Source organism: Pteronotus mesoamericanus, unplaced genomic scaffold (assembly GCF_021234165.1).
Source record: "Pteronotus mesoamericanus isolate MK-2021 breed Mesoamerican mustached bat unplaced genomic scaffold, CSHL_Meso_final contig_182, whole genome shotgun sequence".
NCBI lineage: Eukaryota > Metazoa > Chordata > Mammalia > Chiroptera > Mormoopidae > Pteronotus > Pteronotus mesoamericanus.
The window spans coordinates 4,899,680-4,922,769 of NW_026555078.1; the positions used below are offsets into that span (position 1 = coordinate 4,899,680).

The 23,090-nt window shown below is 52.3% G+C and overlaps 1 protein-coding gene across 1 annotated transcript in view; it reads right to left on the bottom strand.

Moving 5' to 3' along the window:
* The window catches only part of SLC24A4 (solute carrier family 24 member 4), a 124,251-nt gene that overhangs the window by 15,101 nt on the left and 86,060 nt on the right, over window positions 1-23,090 (bottom strand). The window contains exons 8-12 of the mRNA XM_054566975.1: window positions 20,851-20,876; window positions 19,246-19,299; window positions 17,634-17,776; window positions 13,975-14,144; window positions 9,433-9,637 (exon numbers count right to left, since the gene is read on the bottom strand). Of these exons, the coding sequence (XP_054422950.1) occupies window positions 9,433-9,637; window positions 13,975-14,144; window positions 17,634-17,776; window positions 19,246-19,299; window positions 20,851-20,876 (598 nt within the window). The remainder of the gene's footprint in view (window positions 1-9,432; window positions 9,638-13,974; window positions 14,145-17,633; window positions 17,777-19,245; window positions 19,300-20,850; window positions 20,877-23,090) is intronic.

Genomic DNA, 23,090 nt, shown 5'->3' on the forward strand with positions numbered 1-23,090 from the left:
TCTCCCCAGCGTGACCAGGAGTCCCTTCTGCTGAGCCCCGCCATTCCTTGAAGAGCAAAGTCAGGGACAGCTGAGAAATGCTCATCATATCACGGACTCTGATAAACGTGCAAACGTAAGCAAGAGAAAAAAGGGCTGCTGTTGTTTCACTAAGCTCTCAGGTTTCTCTCTTGAGGTAGGAAATGACAATTCAATTTGGTAAAAAAAAAATCTTTAAAATCAACTGCAACAAAACAGATGGCTAATCACAGTGAAGGAAAAAATTAAGAACAGATGCAGTTGCTGATAAAAAAAAAAAAACTTCGAACAAATTAACTTGGACAGTTAACTAACTATAGTCCAAGTAAGGAAGTGGTTCACTTGAGGCATGTGGGGATGTGTGTCACTGGGTGATGTCAAATAGGCACTCAGACCCTGGAGGTAGGATCGTTTACATGATCTAAAGAGTATAGCTCCAGACCAGTGGTTCTCAAACTTGAGTTTAAATTGGAATCTGCTGGAAAGCTTGTTAGAGCCCTTGAGCTAATGATTTGGCAAGCAAAGTGGGGTCCAAGGACTTACGTTCCTAACAAGTTCCCAGGTGCTGCTGCTGCTGCTCATTGTCCTGGGACCCCATTTGAGAACAATCACTCCAGATAAGCTCATTTAAAAACATAGGATTAATATACCATTAAACTCACTTCTTTAAACATACAATGTTGACTTTTAGCATATTAGAAAGCTGTATAATTATCACTATTTAATTTCAAGATTTTCGTCACTCTCCAAAAAACACCCTGCACCCGCTAAGCTATCGTTCCCCATTTGCTCAAATTCCAGTAGCTACTAATATACCTGTGTCTACAGACTTGCCTATTTTGGACATTCCACTGTGTGTACCTTCTTTCAAGTAGCATGTGTCTTCGAAGTGCATCCACTGTAGTCTATATTGGTACTTCATTCTTTTTATGCATGAAAAATACTCCATTTTACAGGTATACCCTATTTTGTTTATCCATTTCTCACTAGATGGATATTTTGATTGCTTCTACTTTTTGGCTGCTATGAACATTCATGTGTAAGTTCTTGTTTTCATTTCTCTTGGGTATATTACTAAGGGTGGAACTGCTGGGTCATGTGCTAATTCTACATTTAACTCTTTGAGGAACTGCCAGACCGTTTCCCAAGCAGCGGCACCATTTTATACTCCCGCCAGCAGAATATGGGGGGCCCAGAATGTCCACATCTTTGCCAACACGTTGTCATCTCTCTTGATTACGGTCATTGTACTGAGTGTGATGTGGTATCTCACTGTGGTTTTGATTTGCATTTCCCTGATGACTAATAATGTCGAGCACTTCATGAACTTATTGCCCATTTGCATATTTTCTTTGGAGAACTATTTATTCAAAACTTTTGCCCATTTTAAAGACTGGGTTTTTTCCTTGCGTTTTCAGCATTCTGTATATACTCTGGACACTAGGTCACTATTAGAAATAACATTTGCAAATGTTTTCTTCCATTTTATGAGTTGTCTTTTCACTTTCTTCATAGTGTCCTATAAATCACAAAAGTTTTAAATTTTGATAAAATATAATTCATGTTTTTGTTTGGATACTTATGCTTTTGATTGTTATATTTAAGAAACTATGGTCTAATCCAAAGTCATAAATACTTACACCTATGTTTTCTTCTAAATGTTTCATATTTTTCTGTTTCATGTTGTTAGCTTTTTTATATATGATATAAAATTAAGGGTCCAAAAATACTCCTTTGAAAACATGGTTATCCAGGTGTCATAGCACCAGTTGCTGGAAGGACTATTTCCCCCTGAACTGTCTTGGCACTCTTGCCAAAAATTAATTGACTTTAAATACATGGATATATTTCAAAACTCACAACCTTATTCCCTTGATCTATATTTCCATCCATAGGCCCATAACAGACAGTCTCAATGACTGTATCTACTCAGTAAGTTTTGAAACCACAAAGTATGAATCCTTCAACTTTGTTCTCTTTCAAGACTGTTATGGCTATTCTAGGCCCCCTGAATTTGTTAAATTTATTCCTATTTTATTTTAATGCTATTAAACGGAATATTCTTAATCTCATTTGAAAGTTGCTAACGTGTAGAAATACAACTGAATTTTTAATATTGATCTTATATCCTACAAGTTTATTAATTCCCATGGCTTTGAGTGTGGATTCCTTAGGGTTTCCTATGTATGAGAGCATGGTGTTTACGGATACAGATAGCATAACTTGTTCCTTTGCAGTCTGGATGCCTTTTATTTTTTCTTGCCTAGTTGCCCTGGCTGTCACCTCCAGCATAGAGTGCTGACCCCTTTTTCTGGCCGTAGGGGGAAGCTTTCAGTCTTTCGCCATTTTAAGCTGTGGATTTTTTTGTAATGTCCTTTATGAGGGCTTGGAAATTTGCTCCTATTCCTAGTTTGTTGAGTGTTTTTTCACCAATAAAGGGTGATGGATTTCATCAAATGTTTTTTTCTGTGTCTAGATGATCATGTGGCTTTGTCCATTATTCTACTAATGGGGTGTGTTACACTGATTGTTCATATGTTGAACCGACCTTGTATTCCAGGGATGTATTTCACTTGGTTAACTCTATAAAGAGAAAAAGCAATTTCCATGAAGGTTTTGAAAATGAACTGCTGATAACCTCACAAAACACCTAGTGGCAGGGCAGGAGACAGACCCTGCTTCCCCAGCGGCCTCTATGTTGGCTCTCGGGGGACGGACAAGGTACGCAGGTGAGGGCAGGGCACTGCCAAGGCTGGTCAATGACTGGCCGCCGCACATTATCCACCATTTGTGCTGTGCCTCGAAGCTTGGAGGTGGCTTTCACGCTCTCATTGTCCTTCATATCAACTTGGGGGGACAGTCTCCCTGTCTCACAGGTAAGTAAACTGAGGTTTGGTCATATTCAGTGATTTAACCATCTCAGGAAGTGAGAGGTGGTACTAGGACTCGAACGCATCTTTAGGATCTAGATCCTGGTTCCTCTGCACTCTGTGGCTTGCCTGCCCTCAGGGTCCCAGGATTCCAAGGCCCGTGGGCGCCTTCTGCTCCCCTCCGCGGGCAGAGGTGTGGACTGTCAGACTAGAGCCTTGTCCTGTTAGTGCATAGCTGTGATCTAAAGGGAAAACCCTCCCGAGGAGGGGAACCATTCAAGTTTTCTTACTCCTGCTGAGCACAGGAGCTTCATAGCTAACAGCTAGCTAGACTGCCGGGTTGAAATCCCAGCTCCGATGTATGCTACCAGCGTGAACGTGGGAAAGTAGCCCTGCGTCTCGGTTTTCTCATCTGTAAAACAGGGATAACAGTTCCTACCTCGCAGGGCTGCTGGGAGACTGAAAACGAGCCAGCCCATGGGATGTGTTTAGAATAATGCCTGGTGCAGAGAAAGCACTAAGTTTTAGCTATTGTTAATATTAACCATGTTAACTTCCACTTATTGGGTACCTATTATAGTCAAGCACTGGGTCAGGTGGTTTTACAAAGACTCGAAAGGGCTCAGAGAGGTAAGCCAACCTGCCCGAAGTCACACAGAGAGGAAGTGGCACACTCAGGGGTCCAATGCTAAGACTTTTAGTGAAAGCCCTGGAGGGTGAGTTTTAATCTTGCAAGCACGAGAGGCAGGGAGGGGTCCCATGGGAAACAAGTGAGGTCAGAAGTATAATCAAACGGAGCTGCCACGCTGCTGTTTGGGAGGAAAGGGAAGATGTGAGAGAGAACATTAGGCCTCGGCAAACTCAGAGGCAGGCCTGCTGAGGGCTGACGTAGGATGTGGGCAGTCAGGGCCGGGCGCAAAGGAACCAAAGGCCAGGCAGGAAAGGCTGGGACCCAGCGCAGGGCCCTGCAGAGCTCGTGGGGGCTGCTGGCAGCAGGCCTTCCCCAGGGGGGTGGCCTTGGCTTGGTTCACAGCGGCTCAGTCAGGCAACATGGTCCAGCCCCCTGCACCCAGTTCATGCTTCCGCATGGAAGCAGCTGCCCTCGCTGGAAGGGGCGGGGGTCGGGGTGGGGCACATCAGACCTGCAGACCAGGGTGTCCCAGGCAACAGAGGGGCCAGGTCCAGCGTTCCCCCAGTTGGTGCCGATCTCAGGGATCTTCACCCCAGCTCTGAGGAGGTGCACAGAGCCCCGACCAGAGGCTCCACATCTAACTCCAGGACTGGATGTAAGTGGGTCCCAGTGCCGGGGGGACATGCGGGGATGGTGTGCCAACCCCTTCGTTCTCAAGATGACTCCAAGTTACGGTCAGCTGTGCACCCCACCTCAGGGATCTGGAGGCTTCTGGCAAAAAGATGCTCTGTCCTCTGCCATTCTTGATGGTGTGGCAGCGGGAGAGCCCTCCGCGTCCCTGAGCCTCTACGTCCTCACCTGTGTGACAGCGGTGGCTGCCTCCTTGCCCACCTCAGGGAACCGTGGGGAGACTGAAAAGACGCAAAAGCACGGAGCTCACTGCCTGCCTCTGCTCAAGGCCCCCCGCCTTGAATTTGGAGGCTCTGGGAGGCACAAAATAGAGGCCACTGGTTCCAGAAACACCAGCAGAGTCAAGAACACTTGCTGGCCCTCTGCCCCACTGGCAGGCTCTCTGTGTGCAGCAAACTGGCAACGGCAGGGCGGGGCTGTGGGGTTCCCGGTGTTCTCAAGCCACACAGCCCAGCAGCTGGCCTCCTTCCACGCCCTTTCCTTCCTTCTACCCCGCGTCCCAGGGTGGCCATTCCGACTCAGCAGAGGGCCCTCTTGCCAGAGGCAGCGCTGTGACCGGGCAGAGGAGAGCACCTCGGAGTTGGGCAGACCTGGGTGCCAGGCCTGCCTGTGGCATCTCTCGCCTGTGTGTAGCTTCCTGAGGACCCGTTTCCTCCGCGCGGAAATGGGGTCCATGCCAGCAGCCCGGCAGGGCTGCGTGTGCAGACTCTCAGTGCTGAACGTTAAGGGGCTAATCGCCACACCGGGCTGGGGCGGGTGCCTGTGACGGCGGCGTCTGCCAAGCTCCAGGTGGGGGCCCTGACCGCCCTCTGCATCACCGTGAGTCTGGACACCACGTGGGCCCCTTACCAGCTCTGCTCTAAGTCAAGTCACCCGTTAAGATGGGTTTTACTGCTTGTCCCTGAGTGGCACCGCAGCACGGAAGTGGACATGCCGAGCTGGCCCTCAGCAGCCCCTGTCCAGCCTCCCGCCAGTGTCTGCGGAGGCATCTCCCAGAATCCCTTGTGGCTAAAGTTCAGGATTCATGAGGGGTTCCCTAATTTGAAGAGAAGAATCAAGGTGGGGCCCAGCACCCTTCTGCTGCTTTAGGTGCATTCCTGTCGAAGCAGGGCACCCATGCCTGGGCACTAGGCGAGGGGGCATCAGAGCCAACCCTGGAGGCCCGACCAGCATCCCAGTGTCCAGTTCACGTTGCTATGGGAGTCAGGACACAGCTGTGGCAGTGGCCTCCTGGTCGCCACCCCACAGGTCTGGTGCCGAGTTCTTGACCTCAACAGTTCTGACGCATCCTGGCTCCGGTGCGTTGGCAGTGCCAACCAGATCAGGGCGGGCTCTGGAGTCACTGCCAGCGCCTAGATTAAAGCGCCCTTCCCATGGCTGTGGAAGGCGCCCGTGCCTCTGTATTCCCATTTTCGCTGCATCTGAGACGGGCTACATGCTTCATCTCATAATGCTGCCTGGGGCACTTGTCACAGACACCTGCAGGGGTACAGGCATGCGCGCGCTCAGCCCCTCTTCCCTTAGAACCACACTCCTAGGGGCCACCGAAGCCATGTTGGCCAGCGCAGCCAAGTGACCGAGGCTGGTGATATTTTTCTCTCTCTCAGGACTTTAGAACTGAGATGCAATGCCAGTGAGCTAACTTAGGGAGCTGGGGCTGCCATGCATCAGCCTGGGGCCAGGGGAGGCCACAGTCGGCCATACGGACCAACCGTCAATCTGAGGAAGCCAGGCAGCAGCCAAGGAACAGAACGAGACAGGCGCGTGTGGGGAAACGGAGAGCCAGGAAGAGTCTGGACACCCACCGAGGCCCTGAGTCAGCCCTGGTGAGGCCAGCTGTGCCGCTCTCCTTGGGATCCCTAACACTCCCAGCCCATCCTTATTTTTAAAAATGTTCCCCCCTTCAGGTCAAGGGAACTGTGCGGGCTTCTGCTGCTGGCAGGTGGAGAGGCTTCAGGACCCAGCTCATGTCTGCCGCAAGGGAGGTCCTGGCCTCCCTTGTCTGCTCGCACTGAGCTGGCCTGGCTGCGGGGACTTCATGGAGTGGATTCCAGGGCAGGTGGCCCAGATATCTGTTTCTGTCTAGTTGAGACTGTCCCTTGGGCAAGTCCTTGCCCCTCTTTGGGACTCAGATTCCCACTTTGGAATATGAAGGCTGGTTTAAAATGACAAAATCTGCCCTGGTAGGGTAGCTCAGTTGGTTAGAGCATCGTCCCGGTATGCCAGGGTTGTGGGTTCGAACCTTGGTCAGGGCACGTACAGGAAGCAACCAAATGAACGCATCAATAAGCAGAACAGTAAATCAACATTTCTCTCTCTTCCCCTTCCCCTCTCTAAAATCAGGTTTTAAAAAATTTCCAAGACCCCTTTTAATCCTAGTCTTCAGAGTTTGTTGCCAACCACAAAGAACTCGGAGGAAAATTGCTTTCATTTAGATTTTTTAAAAAAATTGAGTCTCTTTCTCCACTGTGATCTATTAGCTGTTTTTATAAATCACTCATATCCAGAAAGTGGAAATAATCCAAATTTCCATCAATTGATGAGTAAGTTAATATAGTATTATTCAGCCATACAAATGAATGAGGCACTGATACACGCTAAACTATGGATAAATCTTGCAAACATCATGCTAAGCAGCAGCAGCCAATCACAAAAGGCCATAGGCTGAATGATTCCATTTACATGAAATGTCCAGAATAGATAAATCCGAAGAGACAGAAAGTAAAAGGAGATGGGAATAATTGCTAATGGGTAAAGGATTTCTTTCAGGGGTGAGAATATGTTCTAAAACTGATTGTGGTGATAGTCACACAACTTTGTGGAAAGCGCTCAACTGTGTAATTTGTGCATTGCCCCATAACTGGGCTTAGAGACAGGACACTGGCCTCTCTCGGGCCAGGAAGGTGCTTTCGAGGAAGAGGGGGTGGGACGAGAACACGCCCCAAACGCTCTGGAAATGCTCAGGTTGCCCGTGCTGAGTTGTATTATAATAAAGGAAGGGAAGAGTTAGGGCTGCCACCCAAGGCCTGATGAGACTGTGTTAGGTCCCCTGCGCCCAGGAATCAACTCAATTCAACGCGGTTCACCTGATCCAGACACAAGGCATCTGGCATCCTGTGTATGAGCCAGGACAGAGGCAAGTGCTCCCCCATGGGCTCCAAAGGAAAGGAGCTGCACCCACTGGCTGGTGACAGGGTGGCCCCCCGCGCACCTCACGTCACAGAACAAGCATGTCTGGGGTCAGAATGCTGCTGTGCAAATCCCAGCTCTGCCCCTTCCTCGCGTGGGACCCTGGGCAACTGAACCTGTCTGTGCCTGAGTTTCTTCAGCTGGGAAGTAATAACAGGGAATCATGAAAACTCAGTGAGTCACCGTATTTTGCTGTGTATAATGCGCGCCCACATTTATGTGCGCATTATACACGGGATTATTATACCCATGGTATGTAATCTTATACCCACGTGTAATCCATGCACATCCTTATTTTTCCCTCAAAAATTTGGGCAAAAAACTGCATTATACAAGACAAAATACGGTAATACGTATCTGTAAAGCACCCTGCCTGGTCCACAGTAAGTTCACAGTAAGTTTTACCTCCTGTTCAAGAACCTCCGGGGTCTGAACTTTGGTAACACACAGAGTTGCCCCAGGTTCTCCACTGAAGTGGGATGAACTATATTGCAGGTCCAGGGTACACATGTATATATCTAAGGCCATTCGTCCCCTGAGTCACTACCAAGGCCATTTGCCCCCATGTGCTTGCCCTGAGGCTTGTGGTCTGGGACTGGGATGCTGCTGGTGACGGCGCAAGTCCCTGAAGGCGCTCACAGCTCGCGAAGCTCAGGGTGGAAGAGAGGCTGCCCACCTAACGGCTGCGTGACTCGGGAAGTTGGTTGCCTCCCCAAGCCTCAGTTTCCCTCTCTGAAATGCAGATAATGAGAATGCCTCCCTCACAAGGCAGCGGCGAGGACGAAATTAGAGCGCACCGAAAAGCAGCAGGCACACAGCCCCGTCTGTCCCCACCCCTGCTTCTCCGGTCCAGGAGAGGAAGAGGAGGAAGTGACTTGTGGTTTCCATGGGTAACACCTGGAAACACATCCGCAGGGACACAAAGGGAGCTTTCACCAGGGACAAACACTGGGCAGAAGCTCACCACTCTTGGCTCTGTGACGACCAGAAGAATGTCCTGCAGCCTCCGGCCTAAGGAGGATGGTGGACTGACTGCAACAGGAAGTCGTGGCCCACCAGGAAGGGCAGAAGTCCCTGCCCAGGGACTCCGGGACACAGAGACCCCGGGAGCTATCTGGTCCCAGCCCTTGCAAGGCAGCAGCATTCTGGGCAGGAGGGTCCCCTCAGGGAGCTAGAGCTGATTCCCATTCCTCTGAAGAGCGCCAGATCGAGGGGCAAGCGGTGGGGGTGGCTGGCCCTGGGGTCCACCCCACCCAATCCCACCAGACTCAAGGTTTCAAGGAAATGGAGATGAGGGGTCCTCACAGGCAGCCACCTCACATCATAGAATAATAGCTGCCAAGGGCACATGGCTTTGCTGGTTTACTGTAGAGCCTGGGACTGCCTGTAGCCTCAGGACCGGAGTCAGATGAAGTGGCTCGTGGGAGGTGGTGGCTGTGGCCCCATCAGGCTTCACAGCTGTGAAATGGGGGCTGTGCCGCCCGCCTCCTGGGGCCGGAGAGCAGAACTCACGGAGCAGAAGCTCCTCCTCAGGCCCACCCAAGGCAGGCTCAGCTGCTTCCTGGACCATGCTGCAGCGACATGTGGCCCTCCCTGGCACCTGGTGGCCGAGACTCAGACCCCTTCTGCCTTCTGGTCAGCAGAGGAAGGGTCTGGGGAAGGACCTGAACCCCTTAATGAGGAGATGGATGTCATTTTTGGGGTCCGCCCTTCCTGTGAAAGGAGGCTGGCAGGAGCAGCATTTCTAACCCGGCCAGGCCCCAGGAACACCCAGAGAAGGCCTGAAAATGCCAGTTCCCAGGCCCCACTCCAGGCTCTTCGTTTTGGAACCTGATCCTGAATTTGGGGAAGAGCCCCTGGGTAGCTGTGATCAGCAAGCTCTGGAGACTCTAATCCAAAAACTCCGAGGAAGCCCTGTGATCCCAAATAGAGCCTCTATTTTCAAGACAAAGCATGGTGGCAGAGGAGGGGGCGGGGGCGGCCTGACGGGACCCGGCCAGCACAGCCCGAGGGCCCTGCGCCCCCAGAACTCACCGGGCACGGAGAAGGGGGACAGGAAGACAGCCTCGACCGGCTCCGGCTCCGGGGGTGGTGGCGGGGGCGGCGGTGGCTGCTCCTGCTCCCGTTGGGGCTCCTCTGGGTTTTCCAGGGGAACATTCCCATTTTTGATGTTTTCATGCCTCCCGTTTTGGAGTGGCTTTCTGCTCACCCCGTTCGCTGAGTTGATCAGTCTCTGCCTCTGTGTAGACAGGGGACAAGGCACCAGCTGTATTACACTGTCCTTTCACACGCACACAGCCCTCAAAGGTGTCTAGAACACACCCCCCCGGAGATCAGTTTGCCTTTGAATGACCCAAATGCCTTGGGATCCACCTAAGTTTGCTGAGCCCCTTTTGGACCGATGCCAGCAAGCCTTTCGGGAATGGTCAGAGGCCTGGCCACCTCCTCTTGGTGTCAACTTGAAAACCCAGCCCCTGACACCGATGACTGATTATTCTGGCTCCTCTCATGGACATTCACAAGCCACCTGATGATAGTCACAGGGGAGGCCTTGCATGTTTTCTTAGTTAAAAAAATTTGTAAGTATACCATGCAAAACGTGTACTTACGTTAAGTGTAGAGCTCAGCAACGTTTTATGTGAAGATGTAGAACATTTCCAGCCCCTCATAAGACTCTCTCAGACACTTCCGTAGTCTGTGTGTCCCCTCTCTCCAAAGCTAACCAAAGTAACCACTGACTTTTAGAAACAAAAATTAGTTTTTCCTGAACTTGACCTTCATATAAATGAATTCAAATTGCATATACTACTTTAAGTCTGGCTTTTTTTTCACTGAACCTAATAGCCGTGAGAGTCATCCATGTTGTTGTATAACTCAGCAGGCTGTTATTTTTCGTGGCTGTATAGTATTCCCTTGTAGAAATAACCTGCAATGTATCCTTTGCCTGCTGATGGGTACTTGGGTTGTTTCCCCTTTTCAGTTATTATGGAGAGTGCTGCCATGAACATTTGTGTATGTGTCTTTAAGTGGACAGAAGCACTCATTTCTCTTTACTTGAGTAGAATTGCCTGGTTATAAGGTAGGTGCACATTGAACCATTTTACACTTGTACCAGCAAGGGTTAGGATTTCAGTTGTTTCCTATCCTTGTCAATACTTAATATTATCAGTCCTTTTAACTTTAGCCATTCTGGTGGGTATACGGTGGTATCTGATCATGCATTTCCCCAGAGGCTAATGATGTTGAGCATCTTACTGCGTTACTGGCCGTGTGGCTAGCCTCTGCTGCCCAAGTCTTCTGTCATGTCCAATGTGTGTGTTCTGAACCAAACGGCCCACTTCTCTCCCCTGGCTCATTCTACCTACTGACAAGGCCAGCTCTTTCCACCCGAGCAGAAGCCGATCTCCCTCGCCAACTCTGTGGGTTTCTGCTAAACCAGGGCACGGCAGAGGCTTCATTTCAAAAAATCAACAGGTTTCTACATTCCTAAGAGTCTGCTTGCCTTTGCACAGCTCACCTTTATCTGGTTCTCACACAACAATATTTATGAATCAGCCCTGGCTGGTGTGGCTCAGTGGATTGAGCACCAGACTACGAAGCAAAGTGTCGCCAGTTCAACTCCCAGTCAGGGCACGTGCCTGGGTTGCGGCAGGTCCCCCAGTGGGGGGGTGCATGGGAGGCAACCACACATCAATGTTTCTCTCTCTCTCTCTTTCTCCCGCCCTTCCCCTCTCTCTAAAAATAGATAAATAAAATCTTTAAAAAATTATTTATGAATCAGCTTTTGGCCCTGTGGGTAATGATCACCACACAATGGACACCCCCCCACCTTAGTACTTCAGCAGGAAACCAAGAATCAGTAAACATGTCCAAGGCAATACTCTATCAGGGTGTGCCTGACACCCAGCCTTGTGTTTATAAGGAGTTTAAAAAACAAACAAACAAAAAAAACCCCTCAGTATTACTTGACGTGGAAGCATGTTATTCCTTTAATTCCTTTAAAAGAAATAGGAATCAACCATTTGCCCACCTTCATGTCAGTTTCAGGTAGGGACTCCTCAACCATGAAGCCTAGGGTAGAAATCAAAAAATGTTTTTCCTACGCTTACACCACCAAAAAGAGCAAAGTCCTCTGTGCCTGAGACTCAGGCGTGGAGGCCTAATATTTTTGCCCCACAAGCAGGGTTAAACAACAGGTCATCTTTGTAGGAAAAAAGCCACTACCCAGCTGTGCAAAGACAGAATTGCAAGGTGGGGGGCATAACTTAATAGTACACGGACAGTAGCAATGGGGGGGGGTCATAACTCTAAATTAATAGGAATAAAGAGAAAACTGTATCTGAAAGAAGGATCTAAAGCTACCTGAGGTTATATTAAGAGAGGCATAGATTACAACACAAAGGAGGTGCTGGGTCCACACGCTGAGAAAGACAACCCAGGAAGTTTCCTTAGGAGAGTAACCAGATGGAGAGGACAGGAGCCCTGTCACACCAGGAAGGTGGGCGGTTCCAAGGACATTTAGATTCAAGGAGAAAACTGGGGGTGGCAATTGCTGCCTAATGTTCAAAGGGTGGCCACATGGAAGAGGCACTAACAACCAGCTCACACAGCAGCTGGATATTACAGAGGGAAAAAAGATACAGAAGGAGGGGCACAGGGGACGTGAGATAGATTGGCCCCTAAGAACCTGTGCTGCCTAGACTCAGGTTTCTGTCAGAAGTCCTATTCAGCCCTCTTATTTCAACTCTCCGATAGATCAATTGGAAATATCACCATCTTCCCCAGAAAGTCATTAAGAGGATTAATGCTGTAACACAGGTAAAACACCCAGCACCTGCTGAGCACACAGTAGGTGCTGAGAAAATTAGTTACTTGTACCAGCTCAAAATGACTGGCATCCAGGTGTGAGCGAAGGAGGAGAGCTTTGTGGGGATGAAGCAGGTGGGTGACCAGGTGAGACCGGCTCCCAAGGAGGGAGAGAACCTGAGGGGGGAGCTCTAGTCGCCTTGACAATTCAGCGCTGTGGCCGGGGGTGAGGACAGTCAAGTCAGGCAGGAGGTAACCCTGGAGCGAAGGGCAAACCGAGCCCTCCCCCCACGCCCCTGCCAGCCCCTTTCGACGAGCACACCCCCAGTGCGATTTCTCTGTGCCGATGAGCAAATAAGGGCTCCCATCCCATTGGCACTGCTACTGTGGATTAACTGTAGCTTTGCAAACTTTTCTGTGACATTGGGGAAGTAAAAGGACTGAAGAGGAAATGAGACCAAAGGGTCTTAACAACCTTGAAACTGGCCAACTGGGGCGGGGTTGGGGGGGGGCCTTATTCTCCCTCATCCCCCTTCCAGGGGGAATTTCCCCAAAGACACTGCTTAGCCTCGAGATGTCGCCTTTCCATTGTGTGTCAGGAAATTCCCAGGGCTGGAAACGACCTGCCCAACACCCTCACACACAGAAACGGAGGCCCAGGAAGACTGGGTTAATGTCTAATGTGAGACAAAAACTCAGAATTTCCTCCGCAATCCCAGCACGCAGGAAAACAAGGTTTTCCCAGCCACTTAAAACATTCGGAGGCCTGACAGCCAGTGTTTTGCCAGCTGATCAAAACCCATTATTTCATATTCCTGCCTGCGTGTGCCATGGAAATATACTATAAACCCAAATCCCCAAATCCCCAGGAGTGATTCAAACCCCCTCGCCCCCCAACACCGGTGGGTACCATTATCACGCTCATAAAAAGGCCAGGGTTCAGTAAGATTTCACTGGTTTAAATTTTACCAATTTGGGCCAAACAAAATGATTCAGAATGATTCAAAGTTTGCAATGTTTTCCTTTCTTCATACACCTTCCACAGAGAAGGCACATTGCATATGAAATCAAAGTAAAAATGTTCAAAATACAGAAACCTGAAGCACTGTGCAAGCCCACTCTTGCATATAATTGACCTGCTCCCTACCAATTATTTGTTATCGAAGTTTCAAGGTCTCTAGTAACTACCTGGGTCTGAGGATAAGGACCTAAAACTCTAATATGCAGCAAAGATCAGAAAAGCTGGTAACAAAAAGCTGTGACCTTTGCTATACTGTTTGCACGTTAAATAATAGCAAACTTAAAACTTCTTCAAATTAGAAAGAGATGAGGTGCAAAATCTAAGCATGACCACGAGGGTACAGAGTGAAAAGAAGTCCCCAGTGGTAACTGCCAGCCACCCGTGTCTCAGTTTCCCTCCGGAGCGAACAGGTGTGTGCTCATCTTTCCCCCTCCAGATAACATTTAGACTGGCCTTTCTCCAGTTACTTTTATTCTAGTGCCTGCCTGACAAAACACTTAAACACTTAGCGAAACACCTCAGCATCACATCGATTGCTGTCTGCCTTAAAATTGCCTCTGATTGGATCTTTCGTTGCTTGCGGCGATGCTCAGGCTTCCTTCCCACACGGGTGAGGTGCCCAGTGCCAGCGTAGCAGAGCACACTCTGCTGGCTCAGCCCCAGGAAGTGCCCTGAGGAGCCAGGGTCTCCTCAAGGTATCAGAGCCCGGCTAAGGCCACTCACACTCATGGTCCTTTAAGCAAACTTACCTCGTTAATGATGATCCTGCTGGCCATCCGCAGTCGGGTCCTGGGCCCAAACTTATTGGTGATCATGATGCGTAAGCCCGCCTCCGGGAAGCTGAACTTCGGGGGGCTGGCGCTCATGACCTCGTCCACCATCACCACTGGGTTTTTGCTGTACTGGGGCTCCTCCTTCACTGTATGGAGCACAATGCCCTGATTAATGCCGACATCCCCTGGGGACGACACCTGAGTGCTGGGGCGACCGCCCGCCTGCCCCTCTTAGGCAGACTTCTCGGGCTGAGGTCTCGGCAGCTGGCGGCCACCTGGGAGCCTGGCTTCAGCTCCTCCCACCAGTCAAGTGGCCACTGGCTCTGAAGCCCCTGCCGACTTGAAGAATGAGATGCAGCCGCTTCACATCTAGCCCCTGCCACTCAGTGGCCCCTCTCTTCTGGGGCCCAGCCTTGGCTGAGTGCGAGGATCTTTCAGTTCCTAATCTAAGCCTCCCTGGGCAGCCCACCTGTGACTGTGAAGGGACCTTGCTTTCTCCTGATGACAGAGGCTCCAGGGGCCCCCTGGGATGGAACATGCCGGAAAGCGCCAGAGGGCACTGGCTCTAAACTTCTCACAAGACCACCTGCTCTGTCTTGGAGGGACCACCTGCACCCGGCACCGAAGGCTGCTTCTGGCTTTGTTCTCCTTGCGGCAGGCAGGGAGGGCAAGGGCTGGGTCCACAGGCCCTGGATGAGGCGACTCAGCCTCCAGGACAGCCTGCTCGCTGAGGCTGCACAGGGAGCTACTGGCCGAGCCCAGTGTCGCTGGGAAACCTGTCACCCTCCAGCAGGGAGGCCGCTGTCTCTGACCCTATGCATCTCCTCATGAGGCTGAAGAACAAAGTCCCCGAGGCCCCAGCCCTCTCCCCTGCTACCTTCCCGAACACGCTCAGGGCAGAAGTCCTGGAAGATCGGACATCTAACCCCAGAGCCCCGGAGGGCCCTGGTGACAGAACCACTCAGAGAACACAGCACACAGAAGCAGGTGGCTTCCCCTCGGAAGGGCTGCTAAAGCAGATGCTCTCGTCCCTCTGCACTGGCCACCCGCTCCCGGCGAGCGTCCTTCCTGGGCAACAGGGTAACTAGGAGTAGCCAGGGCGAACCCCGTGAGAGTTAATGGCACAAACAGGAACAAATGCACACCAGGCACACCCCCTTACCCAACAGGCAGCAAGGCTCAGCAGACAGGAGGCGGGCGGGTTAGAAACAGAGCCAGGAGGACCATGCATTTGTCGGAGATGGACACGGACCTTCGACAGGCGTGCGCTGGGCTCGTGGATTGGTTTTTTCAATGCAAGTGTTATCACTTGGATAGAAGCAGATTACTTACAATTTAGAAGAGGAGAAGAGTTAAGGAGATAAAGGCCAACAGAGATCGCCAGAGGTGATGAGCGTGTGGTGGATGCCGAGAGTCTGACGCAGCATTCCCGATGGTGGCCAAGATGCCAGGGGGTTATTTGATGGGGGAGCGGAGTGTTAGTAGAGGGGCTGCTGCTATGCAGACTTCAGTGCTTGGAGCCTCTGGCCTTCGGGATGGCCCCTCTCCTGGCTGGATTCCCTGGCTCGGTCCCACTCTGAGGGGCGGGAGCCCTTGTGCCTACTACCCCTCCTCACTGCAGGAAAGCCCAGACCCCTCCCTCTGGACCCGCTGTCTGTCTCAGAGGAAGGCGGGAACCAGCAGAACAGCTGCCTAGGGCACAGCGGGGCTCAGAGGGAGGGAGCGCAGAGTGTCGGCCTTCAAGGCACGACACATGACACCTGGGTATCTTGTCCTGCTGCTGCCTACTCAGTGGCAGCACAGGGCAGTGCTTCCAGGCCAAGGATGGCCGCTCAGAAGGCAACTCAGTTATAGAAGGGTTCCCAACAGTTCAGCCCAAGGCCAGGTATCGCCCCCTTATTCCTGGCTCCAAGCCAGAGCTGGAGCTGGAGCTGGAGCTGGAGGTGGAGGTGGAGGCGGAGCCGGAGCCGGAGCCGGAGCCGGGTCCGGGGCAGAATGGGGCGGTCCCTTAGTAGCCCAGCCGGTGGTCCAGGTGGCCCTGGCTGGCAGGCTATGTGCGAGTCCACCTGAAACCAGCGATGAGAGGCTGGACTCCCAGCAGCAGCTGGACCTGGGGGTCGGGGGGCTCCCTGCCTCGGTCCTGGGCACCTTCCCTTGCTCTATCATGCTCTGCTTCCTCAAGCAAAACTAAGGTGTGATGTGAACAATTTGTACAAGTTTTAGAAAATCCGGGCCCTAGGATGGGCCTCCTTAATCAGGCTCATGGGCAGTAGGAAGCTCTCGGGGAGGCGGGCATTTTCCGCTGGCCTGAATGGACTCGCCTCTTGGACTCCGTCCTTCACCGGCAAGGTTTCAAGGGTCCCAGAAACACACTGTACAGGACAGAAATCAGCCTGTCCCAGGAGACCGTGTGGGGGCCTCGGAGCCACTGGCTATGCAGCTAAAATCCGAAACGGCAGCTGTGTGGTTCCCTGCCCTTCTGAGGGGGCTGTCCCAGGAACGGCCCTCCCCTGGGGCAGGGTGTGTGAGCACCAGGCCTAGGGCACGACCCAGGCCTGCTGGCCTCCATCTCCGTCTCCCACGGCTAGGTCTCCGGCCGCCAGGCTGTGGCCTGGACCACGCCTGTGCCTGCAGCCCCTAGCCAGACCTTTCCCGGGAAAGACTGGGCAGGGGGACAAGGAGTACAGATTCTGGCCGGATGTCCCAGACACAGGCAAACAGGCTCCTCTGAGACCACCTGGTCCCAGCCCTGACATCAGCCGGAAAGAGGACTGACTCGCCCAGGACCATGGGGACCGGCGGGGGAAAGGCCCCTCGGGTGGCCAGTCCCCGCCTCTCAGCATTACCAACACGAGGGTGGAACTTGGGGACATGGCTTTAGCCCTGTTTTTCCTGTACCAATTACAGGAACCCCTGCAGGCCTTCCCTCCGGGCTCGGAGGCAGAGGAGTGGACTCTCTCCCCTGGCAGCTGCCCACAGAGGGAATCAGCCGGTGTCTGGCTGGATTAAGACGAGGTTTTTAAAGCAGCAAGTGGTCAGGCCTAGACGATCAGGAGAACCTGACAGAGGACGAACGCTGGCTCCAGGGGCCCGGAATCCCCGACAAGCGGCCACAGAGGAGCCGCGGGGGCCAGGCCGCAGCCCAGCGGCAGGGCTCTCTCCAGGCAGGTCTGGGAGCTCCTGCTCAGCCCTGTGCCTGCCTTTGCTGGCCTCGCTCTTCCTCTGGGCAACGAGACAGACGTCTCTCCAGAACAGAGCCCTCCAGAACTGGGCTTGACACCTGAGAAACCACAGGGGCACCCGGGCCTGCTCTGTTACCCCCAGTCCTCAGCTTCCTGTCCCCGGCCTTCTATGTGGGACAGAGGCTTAATTCGCTGCATCTCAGAAAAGCCACACAGCCCGCGAATCTTTCCCAATTTGGCTCGGGGAAATCCCCAGGGACGTGACTGTTGGCATTTTCTCCATCTAAGCAAATGCCAATCTGAGCAACAGCTCCAACACTGACTTCCTCCTCATTTAGGGCCCTGTGACCAAAGATAAGAGTGTGACAATTTAGATGGAGAGCGTGTGTCCAGGCAGGAAAGAGAAGGGGCTTCGATGGCACGGTTCGGCCACTCCTGTCTGCTCAGCCTTACCTCGCCCCAGCAACGGCACGGAAGGGTCGTCAGAGCTACTATCACAGCAATCATTACCATCCTCCAGCTCGCTGTTGACCGTGTTGCCATTTGCAATGGTCTTTTGTTTGATTGTGAAAAAGGCCTGCATCTTCACGTTGTACCTGAAAGTGAAGGCAGGGCGGGGGTCAGCGCAGCAGGAGAGCCCCCGGCAGAGGCCTCCCCCTCCGCTCGCGCCCCTGCACACGTGGGCTGTGGAACCACCTTCAGGCTGATGGACCTGCCCCTCCCTTCTGAGACATTTGCGGGCTTCTGGGGGCATAAAACACCTTTAGCCCAAGAAAACGACTGATATCTCTCACTGCAGGTCACCAGCCTGTCCCGAAGAAAGGAATTCAGCTCAGCCTTGGGGACTCGAAGGAGGCGTCACTGGACTTGTCCTCCCTCCCACAGCTGAGTCTTTGGGCCGTCCCTGCAACACGGAGAGCCAGCACCCCCACCCCACAGAGAAGACCCTGTCCATTTTAGACCCCCGGCTGCCCACCTTGCGGAAAGGCGCCCAGAGAGCACATCGGAGAGGGACAATTCTCCTGCAATGCGACAGTTTATCACCCATTTTTATAAAACATTACGATTCATAGCCTCCTCAAACTCAGTGTTTTTTCTTTTTAATTACCTGAACAAGAAGATAAAGCCCGAACATGGCCCACCTCACGGGCAGTGCTTCCTTTTCCTTTTTTAAAATGTGTTAAAGCATATACAACATAATATTTGCTATTTTAATTATTTTCCATTTTAAGGTGCGCAACTTGGTGTGTATGTAATTACATATACAATGGGCAGCCATCTCCACTATTTCCAAAACTGTCTCAGCATCCCAAACAGAACTTGGACCCACTGGTCAATTACTTATTAATTACTCCCCTCCTCCAAGCACCTGGTAATCACTAGTTTGCCTTCTGTCTCTGTGACTTTGACTCTCCCAGGAACCTCACTAAATGGACTCAGACACTATTTATCCTTTTGTGACTAGCTAGCTCCTTCCACTCAGCATAATGATGTAGCCTGGGAGAGGATTCCCTTCCTTTTCCAAGGCCGAGTAATATTCCTCACAGGTAGTTGAGGTGGTTCTGGACTGGGCAGCTCCCAGAAGCCCACAAGGGTTCACAGCCCTGGACCCCGTGTCTGCCTCTTCAACACCGAGAGTGGCGCCCCCTGCCGCTGCACATGGCGGTGGCCCCAGGAGGTGGCGTTTTATGAAGCCCGGAGCAGACGTGAGGCTGTCTGGCTCTTGTGGAAAGAGTGGTGTTAAATTATCAGGAGATTCACACAGACAGCAAAAACGAGCGGTCGCCCTGGGGCATGGGGAGGCACTGAAGTGGGGTGGGAAGGAGGCCCTTGCTCGCTGCTCCACCACCAGCCCTGACCCCCCTTGGCCAAGTGTGGACAGCACCCCAAAAGAACCTCTCCCCCCAGCTCCGGAAGCCCCGGTGGGTGTCCCCCAGAGAACTGGAGCCGCCGGACGCAGTTGAGAGGTCTGACGGAGGTTTGCTCCCTGCCGTAACCAAAGGCTAGGGCAGCATCTGAATGAAGGCATCGGAGAGCCCAGGAGGAGGAGCGACAGGGCACTTACTTCATGATCAGAATGTAAAACATGTACAAGATGATGAGCACCAGGGCTTCCCACCTCAAAGAGAGAAAGGAGACTGAGGTTAGAAGGAGGCAGGCCAGTGTGTTGCAGGCTGGGTGTTGCCCATTCAGAGGGTGAAGCAGGGCAGGGTGTCCTTAGACCTTCCCCGTCCCTGACATCTGGCCCAGGATCCAGGCATGTTGGTGAGCCGCCTCAGCCCAGGGCTGTCCTCCAAGCTAATGCTGTCTTGGTGACAGAGAAAAGGCTGAGAGTGGGTCCTTCTCCATGACAGGGGGTCATGGGACTGAGGTGGAGTCCCTCAGTGATAGAGAAAAAGGAGGGGCCAGAGCCACCGCATCCCGGGATACAGGGAGGGGAAGGGCCTGGAATCATACAGACTTGACACTGAGAGGCCCCATGATCACCAGAGATTCTGGCCGAGGGGTAGAGAAGCTGTGGGTGCAGGCGGGAAGGGGCCCTAAGGACCGCTTGGAGCAGGGGCACAGGACCTCCTGGGCTGCACGCGGGGGCAGGGGACGGGGGTCTGAGACACACGGATACTGCTGTCTCACATAGAATACATTGTGGTGGGATTTTTGTAGCTCTGAGGGGCCACACAGCGTTGGTTGGTGTTCTCATCTGACAAATGTGTACGAAAGGCCTATTACATACCCAGGCCCGGCTACCGCTGTTTTGGGAGCTTTTCCTTGGCTGACAAGAGCCCAAGGACCAGGGGAGCCACAAAGGGACTAGCAGGTGATCTGGCCTCCACCCCAACTCCATCTACAGACAAGGAAAAGGAGGCTGGGAAGAGGAGCGACTCTCTGGCTCGTGTGGTGGGCCGGGGACCAGGGGCTGGGCCGGGGCCGGGGCCAGGTTTCTCTGGGCCCACAGCTCCCAGCCGCCCCATTGGACCTCCTGAATGTGTTCCTGCAAATAATTGCATTTGCGATGCCAACTGTGATCCACTCTCACGCAGAGGACATTTTTATGGCTCACGTGAAGGTGAGGTACAGTCACGCTCTATGGCGTGAAAATATCACTTTCTTTAAAGTGTGCATTGTATGGATCTTAATTAAGGAATCATTTCTGGCCTCAGTGCCATGAGGACGAATCCCCATGCTTTATTCTATGTTATTTTAATTTTGCTTTTTAGAGTGAGATCTGTCACTCACCTGGAATTTATTCTTGAATGAGGTGTGAGGGAGAGATCTGATGTTATCTTGCTCTCTGTATGGATTCCCGGTTGTCCCAGCAGTATCTGAGCCCCCTCCCTAACAGCTGCTTGTCGCGACACCTGCCATGTCCCCCAGCCCTGAGATGGGCCCATGACTGGGCCTGCGCCTATCCCTGTGCAAAATACCACACTGTTTTCGTTATTTATCATATACCTTGATCTCTGGCAGGGTGGGACTGTTAAGGGAAACAATTTTTGTCACTTTGAAAGGACAAGTGAAAGCATGATTGCTTAGAACAATGCCCTTCCTACTTTCACGAGTTCATAAGCTTATGTTTGTCGATATAATTTTAAAACAATTTCAATGACCCCAATAACCGAGGACACTAACAAAAACTAACAAAAACAAATGGGAAACTTCAAGAACTTACCACACAATTTCTTCATCGTATATGAACTGGAAGGCAAAAGAAACAAAAGGTGGGGGGGGGGGGGCGACATATTTAATCCAAAACCAAAAACAAAACGCACGCGGACCTCTAAGCACCCCGAGCTGACCCGCCTTGGCTTGCTATGTTTCTGCAGAGAGCTGGGCTCCCTCCTCCACCGCAGAACGTGGCCGTGCCTTTGTTGAAACCTAGGTCAGCAGAGCGTGGGCCTCTCAGAGGCGTGGCCTGTCCTTTATCATGGCCCGAGGAGCTGCTGGGGCCAGCCTGGCAGGGGCTGCCCTCATTAATGGAACAGAGTTGCTACAATCAAATCTTGAAAACCAAAAAGACATCCATCCATCCATCTCCCTACCTATGGTGCCCATGTTATTTAAAAATAAAGAGTAACCCCTTTGGAACTTCTGAGGGGCAAAAGGCCCACTTGTATCACCTGAAGGGAGGCCGGGGCAATGGTGGAGACTCCATGGTTTCCTGATCGGGCACTGGCACGGCCCAATAACCCCACCCTGCACCTTTGACACGTGGCATGGATGAATGTGATTGGGCGAGGGGAGGCACTCCTGTGAGCACGCACTGTGGACAGGGAGGTGGAGGGGCTGTGCCCACCAACCTGATCTTGGAGACACCACGCAGGTTTCTACAGGGGAGGCCAGCAGCAACCAGGGGGCTCCTGCCTGAACTTGGGCCCACTGCACCGCTCTCCTGGCTGTTGCGGTGGGTAGCCCACACAGAAGCCGCTTTGGGGCGCTGCTTCTGAGTGAGTCATCTTGGCCGAGCATCGCTGGGAGGCTCCCCAGACTCAAGGCTCAGAGGAGGGGCACTCAGCCGGGGACACTTGCGGGACGTGTATGGAGCTATTTTTAGTTTTTACAACCCCATGGAGGGCTACTGGCATTTAGAGGCAGTGAGCGCCAGGGCTGCTAGCCAGCCTAGAACACGCGAAACGCTTCTATCACAGAAGTTTCCCCGCCTTTGGCACGGGTTTTAAGTGTCCTGCTAAATATTCAGGTATGTGACAAAAATAAATAACCTGAGACTAGAACTTAACTGTTTCTCGAATCAAAGTATTTTCACATGGTTTTAGTAACTACGTAATTTTCTGCTGAAGTAACTGTCATGCAAATAAGGGGATAATTGCACTCGGCTGTGTTGGGATTTTATCAGGAGCCATTCGTTTTGGAAAACTGCGTCATCGGTGTCCGCGCCACTTGGGGCGAGGGGCGAGGGGCGAGGCGCGAGGCACTGGGCCGGCACACCGGCCTCCATCTGAGCTGGGAGTTGGTGGGCTCGGGGGTTTCCCACATGGTGGCAACATTACATCGTCGGGTGTTCTAGCATCTTCCGGCCCAAACCTAAAAGCTGTATTCTTCTGTTAGGACTTTTTACTTGTCCTTTACAGGATAGTTTAAACACTGTGGTTTTGTTGAGGTTATGTGTAGGTGAGTTATTTTATCTATAACTTTCATTTTGGGGGGTGTGATGGTCCACCAGATGGCCCCAAGGATCGCACCGCCTGAAGTTCACGCTCCCCTTGTGAACGTGGCCTGGACCAGGAACTTGCTCCTCACACACAGAATTCGGCAAAAGTGAGGGGCCGTCACTTCTGAGGGTAGTTCACAAACAGGCTCCTTCTCTCCCTCCCTCTGAGGGACGCCGGGGGCCACAGCATCAGCCCCTCCCGCGAGGACAGTCCTGAGGCTGCCCAGAGCAACCTGGTCCTGCAAGCGGACTCTTGCCCAGGAGAGCCGTGAGGTGACTATATCCCGGACGGCACTGGGGACAGAGCCAGCCAGAGCACTCGGCTAAGCCACTCCCGATCTGAATCCACAGAAAACGGGAGGGATAAAGGCTTGTTGTCGTAAGCCACTGAGTTCTGGGGGAATTTCGTACCCAGAAATAGAGAACTAACATAAGGGGTGTGGTGGTCGTCCACTGTTGGTGCTAATCTCGTAAGGCAGAGAACCGTCACCCCAGGGCACAGCCCACACCCTAACACCCTAACATTCTCTTTGAAAATGACCTCCTGCCCCTTAAAGCTCCTCTGGACCGAAACCGCTTCCCTGTGGATGGCACGCTCCTCGGCAGCAGCCCGAGTGTCATGTGCCGTGACGTCTCCGCAGCCGTTGGGGGGCCGCAGGGATGAGCTCACACACACTAGCAAGCCCCCAGGATCCTGTTTCACCTCCCCGGCCCCTGCCGCTCGTCTCTGCTCACCCTGCCCC